This window comes from Fringilla coelebs (genome assembly GCF_963513975.1).
Source record: "Fringilla coelebs genome assembly, chromosome: 1".
Lineage (NCBI taxonomy): Eukaryota > Metazoa > Chordata > Aves > Passeriformes > Fringillidae > Fringilla > Fringilla coelebs.
Window position 1 is genome coordinate 52,550,053 of NC_140028.1, and position 25,507 is coordinate 52,575,559.

A 25,507-nucleotide genomic window follows, 5' to 3' on the forward strand; every position below is an offset into this window, starting at 1 on the left:
CGTGCAGCATATCCATTCTGTGGAATTTCTGAAATTTATCTGTACTAGGAAGAGATTTTGCTTATAAATTCCACTGCTGTGAATTTATGCATTGGCTTCCTTTAGCAATTTTTGTATAAGCTTTTATTTGGCCATAACTCCCAAGCAAACAATGTACCAGCATCTGGGTGCAGATGACCTGATACAGCCTCTTTAGAGGGGAAATTGTTGTATACCAGAAAAGCATAATCATTATTTTTTTACCTTCTTTAATTTGTAGCACATAATTAAAAGATGGATTTGCTTTAGCTGTATTTATTTTATTTCCCCCCTTATTGCAACAGGCTAGGCGAGTTCTTATTTGCATCTGTAAAATTTGCTTGGGAAAGAAGAAAATGATCTTTGCCTTAAGGGCAGTGCTTGCAAACAGTCTGAGCTTCCAGGCAAATCTATTTGATGTAAAAAAAAAAATTGAAGTTAGCAAACTAATTAGTAGTAAATACTACCAATCAGTATGCAAGCTGCCTATGAATTTTGTAAGAATGATTTCAACAGTTAAAACATATATATTAAGTATCTGAATATTTTATATATCATAGAGTAGAAATGGCTAAAATGGCAGGTCTCATGTTAATATGACTCAGGAGTTAATGAACAAATTCTCCAAACACTGAGCTGAAGGTCTGATGTGTTACTGTGTTTTGACTGAAGTTGGAACTCTCATTGTAGAAGGTATTGCTGTTTATGATTTCAGGGTAAAGCTCTAAACCAAGTGTTCTGAAGCCCATTGCTTAAAATTGTGTGGGTTTTCTGTTTGTTTTCTTCTGATGCAGGTGTGATGGACAGGTAGCAGAAGATTTCACTTTGATATCTGGGTATCAGAATGACCGAGTGCTTCCTGCCTCCCACAAGCAGCCCCAGTGAACACCGTCGGGTAGAACACAGTGGGGGACTTGCTCGTACTCCCAGCTCTGAAGAAATCAGTCCTACAAAATTCCCCGGATTGTACCGCACCGGTGAGCCTTCACCACCTCACGACAGCTTGCATGAGCCTCCAGATATAGTATCTGATGATGAAAAGGAGCATGGGAAGAAGAAAGGAAAATTTAAGAAAAAAGAAAAAAGAAGTGAGTAGACAACTTCTCTTTTTAATTCAATGCTTTCAAGGTCTCTTTCCTTTTTTCTCTCTCAAAATTGCTAAGTATTCCCAGTGGGTTCTTTTAAATTTGTTTCAATGTGGAGGAAGTTAATTTAATCTGCTCCAAGCAGACTTTGTGCAGCAGGACCTGTTTCTCTTGCAAAAAACTCCACACCTTAATTTTCTTTTGTTGTGTGACACAGATGCCAAGCATGTGCCCAGAGTTACTAGTAAACGTATTTATCCAAAACCTTATATGATTTGTTGGCAAATTCTGGCATGGGGTGGTTCTTCACGTTCTAATTGGAGGTTTTCAAATGTGTTTCCAAATACATCCATTTTAAATCATAGCTGAGGTGCCAGCTAGAATAAAACTGTATGTCTAAGCTGAATTGTACCCTTGTGCATTTGGAAGAAGCAGTTTCAACAAGTGTAGCCCTTTTCCCATGTGTCTCCCTTCTTCAGTGTTTGCCTTATTCAGTGTACCATCCCAAGTTTTCATGTGCACACTGCACCATTATTCGAGCAGTCATAAAATCTCTGTTGTTTTTTTCTCTAGCTTCTCAGTTTAGTCTGATCATGCAGTTTCCTCCAGCAGTGCCAAAGTATTATTGCAGAGGTCAAAAATGTGGAAACCAACACTGAGATCTGAATTTTCCAGAACTCACTGAGCAAAGGTTAGAAGAAGGTAAAGCTTTGACTATAGAATCCTTTGTCAGTGTATCAGTATCCAGAGTGAAAATTTATTAGATGCTTACCAGTTCTCCAAAACAACAGAACTATTACTTCCCACCTTTAGATTTGTGCAGAAAATTTTTGAAACATGAAATAGTTTTTATTCAAGAAAGTTTTTCTACATATTCTGAAAGAACAAAGCACTTGGAAATACTAAGCTGGTACTGAGCACTCTCAATACCAGAATGACCCTTCCTGTCCAAGTCTCTGAAATCTAAATATCATAGCCCAAGTGCTAGTACTTTGTAAGTGATATTGTTTTAGCAAATTTTCAAAATGTCTGAATCTCTGATGCCAGAGTATCCTGCTACTTCTTACATGTGGAATTTGGAAGATCTATAACAGTGAAACAGTATTCTGTTAGAATTAATATGGTGACTATTTGTAATATGCATGCACATATTTAAATAATCACTCCTTAAGAATCTGCTGTCCCTGCACTGCTTTTAATCAAACCAGTTTCCTGGAATGCAGGAATTGTTTCTACCACAGTTAAGAAAGACTATGGCTTTTTTAACTAAAAACTGTGCCTAAAGAATACTGTAACTCAAAGATGCATTCTCAAGTTAAAACCAACAGTTGAAATTCCTACAGGTTTTTAGAAGAGTGATTCCTTAGTGATTTTCTGTAGTGTAAACCATATTGACCTAATACAGATTACTGGATTGGCAGTGAAAATTTGGTATTGTTTGGATAGGTCTAAATTCAGGCTACCAGTAGTTGCTTTTTTACTGTCCAGCTTTCTGTTAGAGCTCTGTGTTGCACACCTCTAAATCTGGAGCTGGTAGATGCCAACATTTTTCATTGTGTGGATTTCTTTGTATGGAATTCAGGACGTCTCATGGTGATAGTGTAGCTGAAGGCTGTTTAGAAGGAAAAGTGCTACTTCAGCAATCTGTGCACACAGGTCTGTGCACATTGGCACTACAACTGTTTTTTTCCATAAGAGATTGCAACACATTTTATAGCTGATGTAAAGCAATTTCTGTTACTTAAAGGAACCTTTAAAGGTATAAAAAAGTCCTCAAAAAACACAAAAATGCAAAATATGGGAGGACAAAATAATCTCTTGCAGCACATAAAGGGCTTTCAGCATTTCTTGGCCCTAATACATGTCTGTCATATAATTGCCAGTCACATAGAAGAGTAAGTTACATACCAAGCTTTCAGTACATGTCATACACTCCAAAAATAATCAATATTGTAAATATATCCTCAACAGACACTTTGTCTAAATTACAAGTGTTCTGTACAGTTGCTTGTCATGGTAGATTTTAAGAGTTTTCCTTCCAGATTTGGTCTTTATTATTCATCCCATCCTTTTGATTCTTCATTTTATTTCACCTTTTCAATTTTGTTTTATGTCTTCAGATTGTTTCTTTTCATTTTTTCTGGCTACCTGCTTTGGTTTTGAGTAGTGCACAGCCTGCCATGATGATGCAGTTTGGGGTATAAACAAATATAACTGAACATGTCAGTGAAAAAAAGACAAGTTTACATTATGACAGAGTGAGTGTTTATTGAACTTGCAATATTAGTGAATTAATGACAAAGTCCTTGTAACACCTGAAACTCTATCTAAGTTTAATCCCACAAAATCTTGAGCTATTTTGATAATACTCTAAATGAAAACTTCAGAAGTGCTTGAAGAACAGCAGGGAAGGGAAGGTTAAATACCCCAAAGTTACTCAGTTTGGTTTTTTTAGGTCAATAATTTCTGCAAGAGTAATGTACTCTTAGCTTCATTATTATCACATGTATCAAAAAGCATTTTTGTGTGCTAACAAAATATCCTTTTCCATATCTTTGTATATAGATATAGTTATTTAATGATTTGATTTTTTCATGTTAGTGTCAGTAACCTAACAATACACAGCAATTATTCTGGGGGAAAAGTGCTAAAAATGTTTTGGAGGTAATAGAAAATTCAATGGAATATTGTTTTTTATGTGGAATATTGGCTACTGGAAAAATGTTTCAGCCACTAATTTTTATTGTCCCCTCTTTTATGATAGACTGGGTGTTGGTTGGCTGTAGAGTGAGTTAGATTAGAAGATTTACTAGGGATTAAAAGGAATTTTCTTTTTACTGGCATAGTTTTAAATCAGATCTGTTCCCTGACTCAAACAGAACTTGTCCTGTGACAGCAGGAGAGCAAAAATGGATCTGTGTTAAGCAGTAATGGATTATCTGAAACAGCAACCACTGTAATTGATTTTTGAACATGTTTAACCACCTGTCACTAATCACATGTTGATAAAGCCATAAAATATGCAGTTCCTTGCAGAAGAAAAATGTTATGGCAAAATACTTCTGAAGCTCTTCTTCCCATTAGAATTTCTGTAGATAAAGTGTCTGTATGTAGTAGATCTTACTCTGCTTATTCATTTTACTTCTGAGATTGATGCTGATGGGCTGAATGGGTTCAATATACAGCTAGGATTTTTTTTGTTTACAAGAATCTTGATTTTCTTTGTACAATTCTCAAGAAAATGGAGAATTGTTTGAATTGTACTAAAGTATCATGTGAAAGGTTAGTAAGATCATTCATATGAACTCTTCTGAAAATTGCAGGAAACATTTTTGAAAGACAGATCCTTGATGTGTGGGACAGGGGGTCCTCTGTGTTCCTTTGCAATGTTGATGAGGACTGAAACCAAACCACTGCTATTGCAAACAAAGCATTAATTTTACTGTCCAATGTGTGGAGAAGCTCTGAATACAGTTTTCAGATCTACAGACTAAAAGGTTATTAGAATTTTCTACACCTGATAAAAATTAGAGGCTCTTCATAACAGGGTTTATCTTTGGGATAAATAGGGTGTGTTGCTACATCCTGTTACGCTGACAAATCACTGTGTATTTCTGTATACCACTGTGTGTTTATCTAGCAAAGCACCATTTGCAGATAGTTTAAAAGTCTGCCTTTCAATCCCAGTGATTATTTCAAATCAAAATAAAGTAAGACAAATTTCTTACTTCAGCTTCATTTGCTCTGCTGGCACGGTGCTGCGGAGTAATCTGCATGCAGAATTTGTTTGGGAGTGCTGTGCTGACATCAGTGAGTCAAGTGAATATTAAAGACAAACTGATCTAATTGAAAGTTGGATAGTGAGTGTTGGTAGTGTTTGTAAGGTGGAAGTTTCTGTTGATAATGAAAATGCATCTTGTGGGCAAGGAGAGGAAGTAGAAGCCGTCTATTCAAGCTCGTTATGCATTTGTGTGTCTTAGTTTTACTTAGAAATGCTGTACAATCTGATGACAATCCCTCTGACAAACTGACAGTAGGTCACTAATTCTTGCACTGCACTTCAGTCATATTTGACCTACTAATTCTTTCATATGTAAAAGCCATCCATGTTTCCTTTCAATTAATTAATTACAGATGCTGCAGATTTCCCTGGGGAGCCAAATCAGCTGTAGAGTTGTAAATTACTTTAAAAAACCCATCAGAGACCTGATGGACAAAATGTCTCTTGCAGTAGGTTTGATAAGTGGTAGTTCTGAATAATGCCACCCTTGGAGTTAACAATAAATACTACAGCATGACTTTAGTGCTTTGTTGTGAGAACACAGAAGTATTCCCAAGTATGCAGACTGATAGAGACACTGGACTTGCTGCATGACAAAGATTATAAGCCTGTAAACTAGATTTTTCCAGAGTAACACTGGAATTTTTTATTTATTATTATTATTATTATTATTATTATTATTATTATTATTATTAGTAGTAGTAGTAGTAGTAGTAGTAGTAGTAGTAGTAGTAGTAGTAGTAGTAGGGTTTTTTATAATTCTCAGTAAGATAAGGGAACTTCAAGCATTACATTACATGAAATGTATCTTGAAGCCTTAAATTTAAAATAACTGCAATGAAGGCATGCTTATGGAAGGAAAGTCTAACAAAAGGAACTGGCAGATTATGCTGTGTCATGCTGGTGAAATTGGAGTATTTATTACATTAGTACTGTTCTCATATAGATGGAGGAAAATGTCAGTGGCATAGAGTAGAGTGATGGGAAAATGGGGACTATTAGTACTGAAAGTCTTGAGGAAACAGTGGACAGAACTACCAGTTTACTATACCCTAGGTAATACTCTTTCCATATTTAAAAATTACCTGATTTTTCAAGCACTTTTGGTAATTTTTCTGCCGTAAAACTTAAGTTGTTTATATTCAATATATTGTATCACTGTTGAAAGGGGTACAGCAATTTTATAACCAAATGCATAGTAAAGAAAATCAGGCTATTCTTGAGAGACATGCAAATCCTCTCTTGGGATATTCTGTGTGAATCTGTATTAGTTTATGTTTCTAAACTTTGACTTAACGTTACTGAGACAAATTTTAAAAGGCTGGGTTTGTATTTAACTTGCTCCCTCATGCCTTCTTGTGAATTCAAGAAATACCAGTTTCAGTAATGTTCTCTTGCTGGTGTTACATTACCACAGATCTAGGAAGGCACTGGGGCTTGTGTTGGAGAGTGGAATGCTGGGACGTGTGAGCAGTGCTCTGTTGGTGGCACCAACCTCCCAGCCTGTGTTCCAGTGCTGACACTTCCTGGTGTGTATGTGGGAACGCCACGCTGTGTCACTGGGAGCTGTCAGAGCTACCCATGAGGAAAGACTGAGGGCAGATGTTCTGGGCTCTGTCTGGGGAACATCTGGCTCTTTGTTTGGAAATTACATCTCTGAAGTTCATCTTGAACCTTGGTGCCAGCCCCATCTCATTCTCATAAAACACAGTGAAGATGTGTGCTTCTGTTTTGTCCTGCAGCTGGTGGATCTGCAGTTGCTTCTGTACCAGAGAGAGGTTTGAATCCTTGCCCATTTCTGGCTTTAGTTTACAAAAACCAGTAAGTGACATAGCTAGTAAGCAGGGAGGAGAAGACCTGGCTGCTAGTTGGCCTTCAGTTAACGTTTGCATTTTTATGTTGAAATCCACCTAGACAGGAACAGTTCTACAGTCTTTTTCAGTTTTCTAGGAAAGCGTGTGTGTGGCAGTCCTAGGGAAGAGTATCAGCTGCAAAGACTGAGCTGATTCAACAATTGCAATTACCTTATGGTAGTTCCGTGCTTTAATACATTTCTTACATTTGTTTGACTATTACAAGCTATCTTCTACAGAGCAGTCCAGGAGGCTTCAAAATAGAGACAGTTCTTTTATATGCTGAAAAAATGCTGAGAAACTCTGCAGTCTGGCATAGTTCAGAACTGGGAGGAGGAAAGACTAAATGCCCCCTGGTTCTTCTGCTGATATTCCACTTGGAAAAAATGATAGCCTATAGTCTTGTGCGTGATATGCTCACATATTATCAAGAGGTTAATTTTCCTCTGTCCAAAACTATTCAGGCAGCAAGAGCACTTGGCTGTCAGTGCTGCCTCACTCGAGCAAAGGCTCTGCCTGTAGGCAGTGGAAGAGCCTCAAAGGGCTCTTAATGGGGGCTTGCTGCCCACTGCCTTGGGGGACCTGGCTGGTGCAGATGGTCACCTTTGTTGACCAGGTTTCAGGCTTACTTTTCTTATATTGGGTACTGTGTATGTAAAATTTGAATTAGTAGACTTGAAAGTTGTGTTGGATTGCATGTTGCTGGGTTTGTGGGTTGTTTTTTTTGGTTGGTGTGTTTGTTGGGGTTTTTTTGTAATCCACCTTTAAAGACTTTTGTGTTCTTGCCTGAAGGTGAGGCAGGGCCAGCTGCAGAGGCGTAGTGACTTAAAAGCACCTGGTGCATGTTTTAGACAGCACTTGGATGTTTGCTGCTGGAGTGGTGTGCTCAGCCCAGGGACTTGTTTGAATCTCTCCCATGTGCTTTTTAAGGCAAATCTGCACTTTCATGGGCAGGTATTGTTCTAGTGTTACTGGAATTGTGTTATTCATCTAGTGAAAAGTAAGTGCTAGTGCTTTTGTGGTTTATGTTTGGGGTGGGTTTTTTTGTATTTTATTTGAGGCTGAAACTTTATTAACTTCATACTTGTCTTTAAATTCATAATATTCTGGAAAAGGATTGGGACTTTAAGTGGCTGGAGTTTAGTTTGTTGTTAATTGAAATTTGTTAGACTTCTGTGTACGCAGTAGATGATCCTTAACAGCAACTCTTATACTGTTGATTGCAGGAACATAGAGAAGTTGCCAGACAGTTGTTTTTATTTTGCATTTCCTTGACTATTAGATGGGAATCTAGCCCATAAGATGGACATAGCCATTATGAGTAAGTATATAAAGTATTCATCATTCAGGAGCTCTGTGGTTTATCTTTGATGTAATTATACAACTTGATTTAATCCTTATCCACTCAAGTGTGTAACTAAAGAAAACCTTCTGAGGAGTCAGACGGGCACTGTTTTTTAATTCATGTTGCTTCTTCCCTCTCCTCCTTACATGCAACTTCTTGTTGTTGCTGTCTGGAAAGTAAACAGACTCACAGCTGTCCCCTTCCCTTCTCCTGCTTTGCCCAACAGCGGAAGGCTACGCTGCGTTTCAAGAGGACAGTTCCGGTGATGAAGCTGAAAGTCCTTCCAAGTTGAAGCGGTCCAAGGGAATACATGTCTTCAAGAAACCCAGCTTTTCCAAAAAGAAGGAGAAGGATTTTAAAATAAAAGAGAAACCCAAAGATGAAAAACACAAGGAAGAAAAACATAAGGAAGACAAACACAAAGAGAAAAAGTCAAAAGACTTAACTGCAGCAGATGTTGTAAAACAGTGGAAAGAGAAGAAGAAAAAGAAAAAGCCAGTTCAAGAGACAGAGATACCTCAAGTGGATGTTCCAAGTCACAGACCCGTGTTTGGCATTCCTTTGTCTGACGCAGTAGACAGGACCATGATGTATGATGGCATCCGCCTGCCAGCAGTTTTCCGTGAATGTATAGATTACGTAGAGAAGTATGGCATGAAATGTGAAGGCATCTACAGAGTTTCAGGTACTCTGGGCACACTGACATGCAGGTTCCTAAGGTCTTTACTTGAAAATTTCTTATTATTTTATCACTTCCAACATCTAAGTACACTGTTTATAGCTCTGTTAATTATCCAGAAGGTAATCAGGTAGCTAAAGTTAAGCAAACTTGTAGGTCTGAAGTACCAGAAAAAATTAGTAATGTGGTGGTACTACTTAATGGCAATAAAAACACACCTATTTTGGCCTTTTGTCATGGGATGGTAGCAATGAATAAAATGTGTTAGGATGGCCAACTTGTATTCTTTCTTCTGCTTTAGAAATAAAATGGTAGCTGATAGCAAAAGCAAAGATGAGCTATAACCATTTCATTGCTTATGCCTCCCACTAAGTTGCTTTTTCCAGTTACTCCCATTGAATATTTTTTTCTTGAAAACTTCTTATCTTTCAGCAAATTTGCTAATAAGCAGAAAATGTAAGTTTCAGTAAAGTTAGCAACAGCAGCTAATTAACTGTGGTAGTTGTGTAACACCAGCTTACATAAGTGAAACCTCAGTTTTAGTCACGTTAGACAAAACAGTCCCTTTATTTGTGAGCTGCACCAGAAATGCAGCTCCTGTAAGTACTTCTGTGGGTGCATTGGAGGGGACAAGAACAAGCAAGGAAAGGAATATCAGGAAAAGCATTTTGAATCAAGTTACCCATCACTGTAAACCAGTAATGAAATGATTCATTTCACAAATGAAGGCTTCATTAGCTGTCTTCATGCTGTCCATCTACATGGCGTTTGGTAGGCAGGCAGAAATACTGCAGCACCTTAAGCAGTTGCTTAGTCCTGCCTAGTGATACATTTTGGTTGCTTGTTTTTTTTACACACGATGTGTTGGAAGTTTTCACAGGTGTGTTTTCCTTAATTTCTGCTGTGTCCTTTGTACATGTTCTCCAGTGCAACAGCTCCCTCTTGTGCGTGTAGGATTGTTTAAATTGAGAGCTCAGAGAGAGCATTGCCGTGCTTTAGTGGCCTGCAGCTGTTGTGATGGCTCATTTTGGCTATGAAACTGAGCATGTTTTCCTGGCATTTTCCAGCGGCTGAGTGTGCCCAGTTGTGCTCATTGAGTATGAGCCAAGCCAGGGCTGTGCACCAAGTTGGTGTAACCCAAGCGGGTGTTTGAGCTGCAAGAATGAAATTTCCCCAAACTTAGGAAGATTGGAATGTCACTGGGTTTATACAAGCACCTTGTAGAAAATCTTGGCTGGGTTGAATAATTGTGAACACACTTTTAATCATGTGGTGCCTCAAATCAAGGATCCTGTGTGAGATTCCTCTGCTGAGGAGGGCCAGCTGGAAATCTGGAAACTAAAAAGTGTGGGGTTTGTTTTGACAAAGGAAAGCTGTTATAGGTAGAGCTTGTTGCACAGCATCTGAAGTAAAAACGTATTTGCTGCCTGGGTTAGGGATGGGTAATTGAGCAGCCAGAAAGAAGCTTGATGCAAATACACAATTGATCTCAAGTTCCCCAGCCTTTCCTCACCCTATTTTATGTTCCTTGATGAAAGGGAATGCTGGCACCAGTTCTGATTCAGAGCTCTGTCAGTGCTTTGGTTTTGCTTCATAGGAGTAGTCAGTGCTCTTAGAACCAGTTGCCATGTAATTTTGAGTCACGATTTTCACTTTGTTACATGTGAATAACTTTTAAAAGGTGTTTCTCAAATATCTGAAATTGTAAGGAGAGGTGAAATTAAGGCATCTCCAAAAATAAAAGTTTACATATAACTGTTACACATTTACAGTCGAATTTTCTCTTCATTCTTGACCTAATTATTTTAAGGAATAAAATCAAAAGTTGACGAGCTGAAGGCAGCCTATGATCGTGAGGAATCTCCAAACCTGGAGGAATATGAGCCCAATACAGTCGCCAGCTTGCTCAAACAGTACCTACGGGAACTGCCCGAAAATCTGCTTACCAAAGAGCTCATGCCCCGCTTTGAAGATGCTTGTGGAAAGAGCACAGAAGCTGAGAAAGTTCAGGAGTGCCAGAAGCTGCTCAAAGAGCTGCCAGAGTGTAACCACCTCCTGATTTCTTGGCTGATTGTGCATATGGACCATGTTATTGCAAAGGAACTGGAAACAAAAATGAACATCCAGAATATTTCTATAGTGCTCAGCCCTACTGTCCAGGTACGTGCTCCACGCAGCAAGGGTTAGAGCAGAACTGCAGCCCAAGAAAGATTTCTTTGTAGGAATTTTGTTTGGAGGTGGGAATTGGGTATTGTCTGATACAGTTTAGCTAATTTACAGCTCCTCTTTATGCCTGAGGAACCCAAAATGCTGGGAAAGGGGGAACAAAAGACTTTCTGCATGTGGGCTTGCATACTGTGGGTCTGATATTTGGGTTATTATCAGAGTATTACAAAGACTGCTGTCTTTCAATTCTGTCATGAGGAGAAGTCATTTAATGTTGATTTTGTTCAATAATTCATACAGATACACAATTTCTATAGGGTTTTGATTCAGTGATAGTTTCGTTAAGATATTGTTGCTTAATTTTAATATCGAGCTAATGAACCCTGTCCTGCATGTAGATCTTCCTGGTGCAGTAGTTATTTAGGTAAAATGGCTTTGTTGTCTGCAGCCAAATGGCTGGGGAATAACAACTGACTTGGTTTTCCAGTAAGATTTTGTGGTTTCTGGATTGCTTGATTCCTTAGTAGACATCTTGGAAATGTTTAATTAAATACAGCTCAGAATTAGTCCTGTGCATGATGAAAACATGGCATTACTGGGTGTGGATCTTCTAGAGCAAACCCCACAAGTTGGAAAAGCCTGTCTTTATAATTAAGAGTCCAGGTGGAGGCCCAGTAGCAGAAGGCCAGCTGTTATTCCTGGCTTTTTTGCTATGCCAGACACATCTCTAGCTAGGAAAAGAAGTAACAATTAGGGTAAAACAACGCAGGCCCAATCATGTTTTTTTGGCAACTAGATCTTAGCAATTGAAGTGCAGGTAATGACACAACTCTAATATTTGTTTCAGGATAATTTTTTAAATGTCAATGAAATATAAAGTATCAAAGTAAATATACTTGCTTCTGTCTCAGGTTAAAACAAGGAATATAGTGATATTTTCATACTACCTTTTTCTACTATATTAAGTCATCTGGGAGAGAAGCTGTAGAGAATACTTAAAGGTTGGGGGAAGGGAGAGAAGGTGTGGCCAGCCATCAGGTATAACACAGTAGGGTTGATGTTCCCTCTTACGAACTATCTTTATGTGAGTACAAAGAGATTTAATGCATTTCTGTGTCTATCAGTGATAGAAATAATTCTGGTAGGTTAAGAGATGTGAAGATGCTGAGTTTAGTATGAAAATGCCTCAGATGCATAAGTTAGAGAAACAGTGAAGTGATCCATTGAGGCCAGCACCACACTGTTGAAAGTAAAGATACTTTTCAATCCAGATTTTAATCTCAAAACAGGCTGACATGACTGTGGCTCACAGAAAGGTTTACTAAAGGCTGCTCTTTCTGGAGGACAGTGCTTTGCAGATAAAGGTGATGTGAATAAATCATCTTAACCAATATTCTCCTCTCTTTTTCAGATCAGCAACCGTGTCCTGTATGTGTTTTTTACACATGTTCAAGAGTTCTTTGGAAATGTGACCCTCAAGCAGGTGACAAAACCTCTTCGCTGGTCAAATATGGCAACAATGCCAGCACTTCCAGAAACACAAGAGAGCATCAAAGAAGAAATCAGGCGACAGGTTGGCAATTACTTGAGTGTTTTTCTGTTTATCTTTGCCCTGGCTTTAATACATTTGATAGAAAATTCTCCTAAGTTTGTAACATGTGCTTTAAGTCCATCACAATTATCCTATTGGGATAAGCTTGGGAAAAGCTTGGTGATTTCCTTTCCTTTTTCATGTGTGGAAAGTTGTTGTGGTCTTGTGATGCTCATAGCTGTGTCATCCATGGAGTGCTTTGCTATGTAGGTCAATACTTTGGTTGTGGGAGGAGGGTCAGGAGAGCCCATTAGGGAGGGTGGTTTCCTTAGTACTGCTCTTCAGTTGGCTCTGGATCCGTGTTGGGTGTTTGTTAACACTTGTTCATGGACATGTCAAGGTTTGAAACCAGAACTCCCAGCCCATTGCCACAAAGCAAGAAAGATCTTCCTTCTCAATCTGCCCTGCTACAATATATTGAAAGACGATTTCTTTGGCAATCTTTCTAGGAGTTCCTTCTGAACTGTTTACACAGAGACTTGCAGGCAGGGATAAAAGACTTATCCAAAGAAGAGAGACTCTGGGAGGTGCAGAGAATCTTAACAGCTCTTAAAAGGAAATTAAGAGAAGCTAAGAGACAGGTGGGTAACTTTTCTTTTTATTGGCCAGACAGCTAAATCCTGGATCCTTATCTGTAACAGTGCAGAGGCACCCAGTTAGATCAAAATACCTCTCAATCTTCTTTGCTGCAGATTTTCTCATTTTAACTCTACATGCCTGAGGAGCAATTGTGTTTTCTGCTTAGCTGGCTCTCCCTAGGGACAGGGAGATCTTCACAGCTGTTCACAAAAAATATATGTGTGATGAAAACCTTAGTGTTTGCTAGGGCACATGCTCATTACATGCTTAAAAATCAAGTCCTAGAGTACCAAGAGGAATTACTGGAAGACTTGAAGTTAAGAAATCTGAGAAGTGTTTTTTTTAAACTATTTTATGTCCCGCAGATGGGACAGACCATGCTCAAAATTTGGAAGACAACTGTGATGATGGTTCTAAATTTGGAAAATAATGCATTCAAAAAAATCTTTTTTAGAGTAAATAAAGTGACCAGGGAAGCCTTTTAAATGTTGTTTTCTTTCTCTGTCAGGAGTGTGAAACAAAGATTGCACAAGAAATTGCTAGCCTTTCAAAGGAGGATGTCTCCAAAGAAGAAATGAATGAGAATGAAGAAGTTATAAATATTCTGCTTGCACAGGTAGCTGGCAGGCACTTACCTGTTTACCTGGTAGTGGTATTTTATATTTCAGATCTATTAAACACTCCTTTGTCCCTTCTGACGCAGAGGCAATATTGCAGGCTCAGAGGGGTCTCTGTGTCCATTAAAACCACAAGGCTTTGTTTTAATGGCCAGGGAAGGAATGCTGACTGCAGGAGTGAGCCCAGAGCTGAGGAGACTCTTGTTGACAGCAGAAAGGAGACACTGTGAAAGAAAAGTGGCCTTTGTTCATGTACACAGAAAGCACCACTTCCCAATGTAGCCAGGTTCAGTATTGTTAACTGCTTTCCTGCTGATCAAAGGAAAAAAGGCAACCATTTTGGCTTTTTTGTCTTCTGTTGCTTCCCCCAGTAGCTTTGAAAATGAATATAAGGAGGAAGGTCCAGAGGGAAGAAGATGAAAGACGTAATTCAGTTTTTCTAGTTATTTTACTGGTTGGCCAGAGCTTTCCCTGTGATTTAAGGAAAGGCAGCCAAACATGCCAGGATTTGGTGTGTCATCTCCACAACTATTCGGTATGGTGATTATCTTGAGGATTTAGAACAGACATTGCTGGGTTTGAACTTTTTATTGGCTTTGAGGTCTTGATAGATCAAAGTTCAAAACAGACATGCTAACCACTGCCAATGAAAGTATTTCAGAGAACAGCATCATCTCATACTTATTGTATGTTCCTGTAGGAAATAAAGTCAAGGCTTTAAGTGAACTAACTGATCATTGCAGGAGAACGAGATTTTAACAGAACAAGAAGAGCTGCTGGCCATGGAGCAGTTTCTGCGGAGACAGATCGCTTCTGAGAAGGAAGAAATAGATCGGCTCCGAGCAGAAATAGCTGAAATACAAAGGTAAGGGGGACAGCTCACAGCGGAGCCCAGCCAGGACAGCATGCTGTGATTAAAAGTACATAAATGCTCTGCTGAAGGAATACTCCAAACCACACTAAAGCTCACCCAGTGAACATCACAGTTGAAAGTCCCTTGTTTTTATTGAAGTCTTGACAAATTTGAATCTTGCAGGATATTTTCTGTTGTTTTAACAATGGAATTATGATCTAAAGGAAACTCGATCCTGTGCACTAAAAAAATCCCCCTGTGAAATCACTGCTTTATTAAATTCAGCTTTGAAAGGGAAGTCTGATTTTGCTCTTTAAACCCTTGGCAGATGATTGAGGGGATGAAAGTTAAGTCTCTTGTGTTGCCACAGTTCTGGCAGACTCAAGGAAGTGTTTAAAGTGGAATTTGCCCTTGCTATTTCAGTCGCCAGCAGCACGGCCGCAGTGAAACTGAGGAATACTCTTCCGAGAGTGAAAGTGAGAGTGAAGATGAGGAGGAGCTGCAGGTCATCCTGGAGGATCTGCAGAGACAGAACGAGGAACTGGAGGTAGGATTTGGTGCTTAGCATTCACTGGTTCTCTCCTGTGGTGGTGATGTGATTGCACAGGTGCAAACTGGTTGTGTGCATCAGTTTTGCCAGGCTTGTGACCAACACACAGCTTTTAAATCACTGCTGTGTGCGAGTCCCTGTTGCTGCCTGGGCCAGCGGTGCTAAACACCCCTGAGCTACAGCACTGCTGTGTCAGAGGAACACAGTGTCATTCCCTGACATTTGTTTCCCTTCCTTAAAAGATCAAGAACAATCACCTGAACCAAGCGATTCACGAGGAGCGCGAGGCCATCATCGAGCTGCGGGTGCAGCTCCGCCTGCTGCAGCGCGCAAAATCCGAGCAGCAGGGCCAGGAGGAAGAGGAGCCGGAAAAGCGTGGGGGCATTTCTCAGCAGCAGAGAGACACTGTCCTGGAGACAAAAGCAGCCAAAGAGCAGCCAAAAGCAAGCAAGGAGCAGCAAGTCAAGCCATCCCCAAGTAAAGACAGGAAAGAAACTCCAATTTGATCCGGCTCCTTGGCTCTGCACGAAATCAACCGAACTGTGCAAATTACTGTAATTTGAGTCAAACTGCACAAATTATTGGTGGCTGTGTACATTCTGTAAAGAAACTTTTCTTTTAAGCCCTGGAGACTTTCGTCTCTAATACTTGTGGCTTCTACTCATCAGACTCAGGTGAGTTTGGAGAGGCCAGAAGAGTTTTCCAGTTAGTATCAGATTATTTCAAGACTGGTTTCCTTCAGGTGATTCAAAATAATTCAGTAACAATTTTATTTCAAACCAAAATCATGATTTACATTCACTGGTGCAGAATTGGAAGATCTCCTTTTCAGTAAACAAAAAAAAACCCACCCACACTTACTAATGATTTGCCTTGTGGATCTGTTCATCCTCATTCACCATTATCTCTGCTTATTAACCTAGTCACTTCTTGCTTGTGCCTTTGATACCTTTCTGATGCAGATTATATTCAAGGGAGCTTTAAATTTATTCTGGGTTGGCTGAAACGGTGGGAGACTGTGGGGTATCATGTTTACCTAACATGCCCTTAAGCTTCATTTCTGTTCTGAGATGTACTGAATAAGTGTAAAAACTTGAGAGATGTTATTTATGTCCCTGAATGATGGAAATGTCCATGTCCTTTAGCGGTGTAGGTAACTCACTGACTCATCATTAACCACCCTCATCACATCTGTTTGAGACAGGCCCTGTTCACACTGCTGCCGTGTAGCCAAGTGCTTTGTCTTCATCCATTTTAAATGTTTCCATCTCTTGGAAAAAGCCACTGCTTGTAGGCAGGGATGGGAGTGGTCTTTAGGACGTATCTGCCTGACCAAGCAATACAGCATTGCCCCTGCACAAATGCCAGGCACCTGGGATTCCAAATGAGCCCGAAGAGCCATGCCAAGGGGAGGCACCGGCGGTTCAGCAATAGCCTCCTTTTGTCGGTGTTTAACAAACCAACCACCCCTACCTGGGACTTGGTTTGGGTTTGGCTGTTTTTAATGCTTCTACCCTTCAACATCCTCCACCCATACTGGCATTTAAGGGCCCCTTAATGTTTTGGATACGCTCATTGGATGCAGCCCTCAATCCATATATAGACAGAAACTCCACAGAGTGCATATAGGCTATCTTATTTTTTAATCTGGATATTTATTTTCAGCACCTGTTGGATGTGGTTGTATTCTTTATCTATTGCACTGTTGTGAATCATTGGCCATGATTTGATTTTTGTACAAATAATGCTTTGATATGTTATAGAAAAAACAGCATAGTATTTTTTTAAAATTTGGAAAAAAGTTTATAAACACAGAAAATGTGATCAGATTACAAATGTAAACTAAAGCATTCTCCCTTGCCTTCGTTACATACATTTTATATTTGCTGGCAATATTTAAACTTTTTGTTTGTTTGTTTAATTCACACTAATTCCTATTGAATTGAATTGTCATGGATTTTTCTAATGTTCTTCAGACAAATCTCTTAATATTGGTTAACTTTTATTTTGTTAGGATTGTATTTATCAAGCAAATAAATTCAACAGCCATTTGAAAGTAGTTTCTCCTTCACCTACTTCAAAATGGAGATCACAGTTACTCCTCTTAAATGGGTGCTGCAGCTGAGACGTTTCTATGAAAAATTACTCAAAGTAAGATCTGAAACAGAGGTGGAGCTGCTGCCCCTGCAGCAGCACAGCTCCTGTAAGCAGAAACTTGGTGTCAAAGCACCTGAGTGATGTTTCTTTGAATTGTTCTGTGCCTCGGCACAGGTGAGGCTGGGGCTGGGCACCTGCTCCTCCTCCATGGAGGGGCCTGACTACCCCAAGCATGGAAGCAGCTTCCTCACCCCAATGCCTGCAGTGAAAAAGCCACAGAGCAGCAGCCTTTTGAAAGCCTACATGTGGCAGTTGAGAATCATTAGCCAAAGAAAGCCAAAGCTAATTTCAAATAAAGTGGAAAGTAACTACAGCACAATAATCTGGATGTGCTGTTCAGATCACATTATATATTTCTCAATCCCAAGGGCCATAGAAAAATACCTGAGCAGCCTGGCCACCTGCATGAAGCACATACATGTCCTAAAGGATCAGTTTATAGAAATGAAAGTATCATTTGAGCTGACTTAAAATAAGCCTCTTTGCAACACCTTAGAGCCTGTGTGTGCCAAGTGCAGCAGCAGAATCTCTGTCAAACTATTTGGACAAAATACCAGACTGATTTACATTTACTGAAAAGAGGGAGGAACAGGCTCACAACGTTAATTCCACAGTCTGGACTTAACATTTGTGAGAGTGATTGGCCCATTGGCTTCCTTCTTAAAATCTGAGCACTTCCACTAGAGGTGGCCCAGGTGATGGGACAGGTGACAACGACACGTCTGGCTTGTTTTGACAGCCCCTTCCAGCAGATCGGTCACATCCACTCAGAAGCCCAAGGGATCAGGAAGCCTCTATGACAAATCATTGGGATTCCTGTGCCAGTGAGGCAGGACACAAAGGGGGGCTTTGCCCACAGGTTACTGAAGTCACAACAGCTTTTATACCCCTTGAAATACTGCAGCTGTACTTGGAACAGCCTCAGACATCAGGCACACCAAGCAGGATTTTTCCCTCTCCCTTTTTACCTGAAAAACAGCAGCCTGAAGTGAACTGGTATTGTCTGAACAGCTAAAAAGAATTGGGGTTATTTTATTTTATTTACTGAAAGACAACAAATAAAATGTTGGGTGGGCCTCCAGAAATTTACTGTCCTTTACCATGGGCATAAAGGACTCCTGTACAGGTTTCCACCTTTATTCACTGCTCCTACACTAGCACTGAGGGGACTTTTATTTCTCTGTCCCCTCAGATTAATAAGTAGTAATTTTAAAAATCTGTGTACTGAAGCCAAGAATTTGATACCTGACCATGTAAAGCTAATTTCTTTCAATTAAAAAAAAAAAAAAAAAGGTAACAATTAAAAACTCAACTTGAACCTCTGCTAAAAAGGTCTGACCGAGCTTCGTCTGTCAAGGTTTCCATTTCTCAGCAAGCAGCTCTTACTCCCAGTGCTTCATCTGCACAAGGAAAAATGCCTCATCCAGACCAAACATGGCTTATATCCAACAGCACAAGTTCTCCACTGTGTTCTTAAAAACACACTCCAACAGCAGAAGCCACAGCACCGTGCCCTGTGCCAGAGCATGGCTGTCTGTCCTTCCTGTCCCTCAGACAAAGCCCTCGGCTGCTGCCCCACCCTCTCACAGAGGTGGAGGCACACAGAACCTGTCAGGACAGGCCCCTCCAGGGGCACTGCGTTGGCACCATCACTGCTGACACAAAGGACTTGCTGCCACGTTTCCTCTGGAGTTTCTGGTGTTGCTGCCTTAACAGCATGAGCTAGAAGGTCTGCCAAAGGATTACACTGCACAAACATATGATTTTAAACCAGACAACCCCACTCCCACAGCCTGGAAAAATTCCCCATCTGAACTGCAAGAGTTCTCAGACCAGCCCTGCAAACTGGGCTACTCCGCATGGACCCTCCCCTTCCCAAATCCCTCTTCTCTCTGAAGTCCCTAGTCCAGGAGAGGAACCACAGCTGGTCCTTGGAGTGGGAAGGGAGCCTTGAGCACAGCCATAGCCCTTGTTCATCTACAACTCCACAGATCACCATGGAAGTCTGCAATCCCAGCATTTTGATTGTGAGATGGGAATACTGCATCCCACGTTTCTGCAGCAACGAACACGCAGGAGATGTGCCTGGGAGTCCCAATGAGCTCCTGCTGCTGCACACTCCCACTACTGAGAGTCACTGCCTGGGGTTATCCCAGTGCAGGGCCTTGAGGAAGATGGGGGCAGGACATTTCTGCTGCCAGCACTGCCTATATAGGAAACAGTGTCAGGCACAAAGATCCAGGAGGTGACTGGAAAAAACTAAAAAGAAAACCCCAAAACCATCAGCCAAGAGACCAGAAGAAGAAACCATGAGATCAATGACCAGTACAAGAGAAATGGCCTGGCCCCATTTGTGCCTTTGTCGGTACCTTACTCAAATTGATTTTATTTGGGTTTTTCTTACACCACAAACCCAGACTGACTGAAAAATAAATGAACATCCTTTTGATGTTCAATCAGTGCATCTCTCCTCCTCTCAGCCTTGCTAAAAAACATGCAGAGAAGTGTGCTCAGTACCTTCACTTGTCACAGTCACAATCCCAAAGCACCTGCAGGTAATCCCTTTAAAGCATTTCCCACACAGAGACATTACTACACGTCTGCAGAAATGGGTCACAGAATTTCAAGCAGACAATGATCAGAGAGCTGTAAGATGTTTAAATATTTGGTTATTTATCTCTGCTAAGCAACAGCGTATTCTAATCAGCTAGATGTAGCCCAACCTCAACAGCAACTGAACCCTAAAATAATCCCATTAAAACTAACAGGCAGAATCTGAAGGCACTTGGGCAGGGGGAGAAAATCATGCAAAATGAGGTTTTCTGTCATCCTTTCATATTTTAAGGCAGTCTTTCAGTAAGTCCTAACTCTGCACATAAAGAAATGATTAATCATTTAAAATATCCTTTTCATACTGGCACAGAGAGGGAGACAAACCCTTCCTATCAGTATCAGGGAGGACAGAGTAAGTGGAATACAGAACCAGCTTTTGCCCACCTGCCTGCCTCAGACTCCACATCCTTCACAACAAAGGGCTGAAAGCAGGTCAGAAAACGTGAGCTGCACACCAGCTTCCCCAGCAAAAGACAAGGACTAACAGGAGCCTTTGCCAGCAGGAGGGAGCTCAATCAGAGAGTGCCTGAGCCGTGGGACAGAGTCCTCCTGCCCCTCCACTACCAATCAGCCACCTCTGCAGCCTGACCTCTGGCAGTACAGGGACAAGGGCCGAGCACTAACAAGGCTGCAGCGAGTACCCTGCTGTTCTGTTGTCCTAATGAACCCACGGGGCCAGGAACACGTGCAGCAGCCATCTGGGACATTCAGAGCAGAAAAAAAACAGTTTCCAAGCCTTGCTCATGTCTTGGTTATAAACAAACCCTGCCTCTACAGAGTTGCAGACATTTGCCAGTTTTATTGGCATGAAATCTGCAGGCAAGCGTGGCAAGGAAATGGCCACGCCAAACCCTGATGGGTCCCTGGAGGGAGAAACAACTGAAGGGAGAGAAGCTGCTATGGAAAACAGCAAGTGGGAGCAAGGCAGCGCTGCAAGCAGGACACGGGAATAAAAGGAGCTTCCTGTGAAGAATTCTCATGAAGAAGATGAAAGATGAGTGAGCTGAAAGATTAAATAGCAATCAATGAAAATTGCCTGTGAAGAACCAATCTGGTATTCTACCAAGCAGGTGAAGGTTGAGTGATGATACAGCTTTTGAAACCCATGAACCAACAGATCACAACTCAAAAGCCACTTCCCTTTCTGCTCAGGAAATCCTGACCAAAAGAGAAATGAACTGAGGTACAGAGCTCAAATCTTTCCTCAGGAAAGACACCCAGGAGGTAATTCAGCAGGATGTCTGGCAGCATCCCCAGACACTGCTCCACAGAAGAACCAGCGCCCTTTAGCAGTGCTCAGAACAAGGATGCACATTTCCCCAAACCCCATATCCTCAGGGACACAATGAAGATTGAATTATTGGCACTGCTAACACTGCTGGCATGAGAAAATCCTTTATCAGAGTTCAGCAATAGAGTCCACATCCCTCAGGCTGTAGATCATATGCTCTAGGGAAATGCTGACAATAAAGCAAGTCTTTCCTTCCCCTCTGCTTCTTGGGAATCATCAAACAGAGCAGAAAAGAAAGGGACGGATCCATGACAGGCTGGGTGGAGGAGAAAGGACAAAGCCATTTTTTCTCTTCACTGACCTTCAGCTGTTACATTAACAGGGGATTCAGGCACTCTGAAACTGAAAATACTCAATTCTTCCCTAAGAAAAGCTTCAAACACTCTCTCAGATTCCTAGGCCTGCATCACTACTGCATAAATAAAGCATCCAGAAGTTGTCTTATTTTTAACATAGAAGTGTTTTAGCTTGAAGTAATTAGAACATACCTAAAGGGATCAGATATAAGCCTTCCTTTTACTGGACTAGTGGAAGAGTACACAAGTACAGTGATGGAATTAGGTTGGGCCATGTTAATTTCAGACTCCAAACACTGGGATTTAAACCCCAATACTCCTCCAGCGAATACTGTGCTCTATTCACAGTCAAGAGGATGGCCTGCACCATCCTCTGGTCTCAACAGGTCCTGTTCACCTCAGGAACTGCACACACAATTCGACGACAATTTAATCGTCATTACACACAGGCAAAACCCCCCCCAGATTATGGGATTTATGTTCTCTGAACAAAATGCAGAAATCGACTGCACTTCAGTGCATATTGCTGAAATGGGAACCATCTGGTCTGGGAGAAGATGAGTCACTTTCAGGTGCTCTCCCCTTAGGGCAGCAGGGAGAGCTGCACTGCTCCCTGCTTCCACACAGCCTGCTGCCATCCACAGCACTGTCACCCTGCCTAGTCCTCCCGGGATTTTGCCAATTTTGAAAAGGGACATGCATAGAAAAAAAAAATTATATCTTAAAAATCCACACCAAAAAAGCAGATGAAAAACACACATCTACAAAAAGTCATAAATAAAGAAATCCCACAAAAATCCTCAAGCATAAAAGAAAAAAATCCTACAATTTAGAAAATCAAACCTATGCCAAAAAACCCCAAACCCACCACATTTCAAGGCAGACAGAGATGGCTCTGCATCTTAACCACCTTCATGGCTGTGCTAAGGAGTACAAAAACAGCCTCTGGGGGGCAAATAGCAACTTTCTGTTTACAAGAGAAGAAACTGCAGAATAATCTATTTTCCAAAAAAACAGGAGGTGAAAAAAAGATATCTCCCTAAGGCTCAACTACCAGGGCATCAGGTACCTGACTGATAAGTGAAAATGTTCTGCTAAAATACATCAAAGATAAGCTGCCACAGCCATTTCTACTTCCTCAGGGAAAAAAAGCTTCACACACTTTGAGTTCTGCAGGCTGGAAAAAAGGTAATTTAAGGAAGTTCTCCCTGGAAGACATAGAAGGAGATACTGGATCAGTAATTTTAAATGAGAGGAAAGGAAAGCAGTCAGTGGACTGCAGGCAGGTTAAGGGCAGTTTGAACTCACAGTTTTCTGTAAATCTGACTGAGGTGGATGTTCAGACTTACTTCCAGCCAAGATGACATTTCAGGCTGGAGGCAGCAGGTTCCCAAGCAAAAGGGACACTTGGAAGAATCCAGCAAAACCTCAACAATATGGTCAAAGTACATCTGTGCTGTAGCATATTCCATCTCAAAATGCAGAATTCTTCATGATCATTAAGCAAACCCCTTGCCCCCCGAAATAGCCACCAAAGTGTAGAAAACTGAAAGAAAAAGTCCACTTAAATTTCAAACTTATTTTTTTAATGTCTTAAAAAGGTCACAAGATTTCTTTCCATCTTATTAATAAATTTTATTTGGACAAGTAGAGAACAACTTGTATCACAACAGCTTTTAAACAACATGATTAGACTGCAGCACTCCAAGGAGGCTCACAGATATGTACAGTATATGAAGAAAAAAGTTGCACCTTCAGAGCTGATCATGATCAAGTTAAAAATACCTGACTTAAAGTACATGTGCTAATAAATTTCCTTTAGGTCATGACCAGCATGAAAATAATTAGGACACAGGTACTCAGCAAAGTTTTCTGCTAATGGATACAGCAATATGCTGCATTTAAGGATTAAAATCAGATTCTAGTTTAGTGTTAGCACTGAGCCCTTAAGAGAAATCCAAATTTCTACTTTTCCCATTTACAAACATCAAAGCTATTCCCACTTAAGGGTGCTCCCAGCTGCACACAAATCAAGTCCTTGACTGATAAAAACTTCAGCTCTAATACTGGAGGTCTCAGTCCCTGTACAAACTCACCTCTCTGGCCATCCCGCCCATCAGCTGCTACAGAAAATACTTGCTAAGTTAACTCCTCAGGAGAAACAATGCAGGTCTCTGGAAATCATCACATCCTTTCTACAATGAAAATGATCTGCCAATTCAAGTTTCATTTGTTCAGGAAGACAGAAGATTTAAGGCTTCGGTGGCAAAAATAATCCTCTGAGCAGTGTTTTTCTAAAGTCAAGCTGACACAGGTATGTTTACTTTGCCTTGACTTAAAATCCCTGGTTATCAGGTTTAGATAACATCCACCTGTTAAATCTGGCAAGAAATCCCTCCTTCCAAAGAGGTTGCTCTAAATCAACCATTTTAGAAGCATTTGAGGATAGTTGGTTTAATTTTTTTTTTTTTTTTAATTATAGCAACATTTGGAACTTAGTAAGTCGACGAAGCAGTGCTCATGGCATCATCCGCAATTTTGGTGCTGGCAGGGTGGATGCTCGCAAAATACTTGACATCACTGTCACCATCCATTTGAAGAGCCATAATCGTTTGTTCCACAGCTTCTTGGTGAGAGTTGGCAGAATTCAGGAAATACTCTGTAAGAGAAAATGCACAAAACTTACGGGAGGAAAGGACAGCAGATACTTCAATGCCAGCCTCAGCGTACCCCGTGAGATACAAAATTTCAGAGGACAGTGCACTCTTACAGTCCAACTGGAATATCTGAGCAGACACACAAGTCTACGAATTCGCCTTAAAAAAATCATTTAATGCTTAAGAGTACAGTTGTTCTAATGATGTTGCTCAAGTATAGGATTTCTACAGCCCTTCAGCATAAAAGGGTGACAAACTCCATGGCCAGAGAGGAAGGAAAAGCCTAGAAGCAACGCCAGATGAGAGTGCTTGTATTTGTGACAGAGGAAAGATCAACCATGGCCATGCCACTCCATTTCCCTGCCAGCCCTGCCAAGTAATTATCAAATGACAGACCTAAGATAATATGAAATAAGAGTGGAAAAAGATCCAACATTTGACACAAGGTGCAAAAAAGCAGTGTAACTACAAACGGCTCACAGGAAGATTACTTGAGATCTGAGGTTTAAAAACTCCTGAACTGATTCTTTAAACCTGCCTTTCACAACCTATCCACTCTCCCTAATCACACACAGAACACTTCTGAGGCAGAGACTACCTGCCATAAGTTTATGTACTGGCAATGCAGAATGGAGGTGCACTATCCATGTGGGGGACACAAAAAACACCAATGCCACATGAGAACAGTGACATCCTTGGCACAGTTAACAGCAGGTAAATCTGCCCATCTGCTGATCCATCTCAGCTGTCTCCAAATGCTTCCTTAGTCAGCATGCACAAGGCAGATGCCAACAGCTCAGCAGTCCTCAAGCCAGTGTACGGTGCTGAGAGTGGAAGTGACCAGAAATGGATGAAGCATTCCAAATGTGGACACTCTGCTGTCTTACAGAATAGCCTAATGCTTCTAATGCTGCCTTCCTTTACATGCTTTGGACTCTGAGCACTGCTGACTCTTCTGGCACCTGCAATGCACCGGGGATGCTTTCCTAAGCACACTGCAATTTGAGAGTTGCATGTCTTATTTCCCTGAAAAGAATCCAGAGAAGCTTTCTTCCCACTGCAGCCATAAAATATAAAGCCCAAACAACAGCCATCTCTTCTCCCCCAGTGAGATAACAAATGGTGGTTTATATTTGTGTATATTTTTCTTTCTTATTCTTATTACACAGAACATAAACTTTCTTTTTTTTTAATGAAATAAAGGGCACTGCTCAACAACTTCACAGATGCTAGTTGCTCACTTGTACTTTCTGATGACACCTCTACCAAGTAGCTCATCCATGGAAAATGACACCAAAGGAACAGGCTGGCATATGAGCAAGAACTCATTTCCTCAGCACTACACAACAACAGGTTGGATACCACAACGGGGTCAT

General features: G+C 40.8%; 2 protein-coding genes across 5 annotated transcripts in view; one reads left to right on the top strand and one right to left on the bottom strand.

Annotated features, from left to right (window-relative positions):
* The window catches only part of RALBP1 (ralA binding protein 1), a 32,983-nt gene extending 15,824 nt beyond the window's left edge, over positions 1–17,159 (top strand). The window contains exons 2-10 of the mRNA XM_084206608.1: positions 813–1,106; positions 8,309–8,767; positions 10,572–10,921; positions 12,339–12,500; positions 12,968–13,099; positions 13,606–13,713; positions 14,458–14,579; positions 14,991–15,114; positions 15,360–17,159. Of these exons, the coding sequence (XP_084062734.1) occupies positions 863–1,106; positions 8,309–8,767; positions 10,572–10,921; positions 12,339–12,500; positions 12,968–13,099; positions 13,606–13,713; positions 14,458–14,579; positions 14,991–15,114; positions 15,360–15,623 (1,965 nt within the window). The 5' untranslated portion in view covers positions 813–862 and the 3' untranslated portion in view covers positions 15,624–17,159. The remainder of the gene's footprint in view (positions 1–812; positions 1,107–8,308; positions 8,768–10,571; positions 10,922–12,338; positions 12,501–12,967; positions 13,100–13,605; positions 13,714–14,457; positions 14,580–14,990; positions 15,115–15,359) is intronic.
* Positions 17,160–23,038: 5,879 nt separating this feature from the next.
* PPP4R1 (protein phosphatase 4 regulatory subunit 1) overlaps positions 23,039–25,507 on the bottom strand; it is a 62,214-nt gene continuing 59,745 nt past the window's right edge. For all 4 annotated transcript variants that reach the window (XM_084204363.1, XM_084204362.1, XM_084204365.1 and 1 more), the window contains one exon: positions 23,039–24,133. In XM_084204363.1, the coding sequence (XP_084060489.1) occupies positions 23,970–24,133 (164 nt within the window). In that variant the 3' untranslated portion in view covers positions 23,039–23,969. The remainder of the gene's footprint in view (positions 24,134–25,507) is intronic.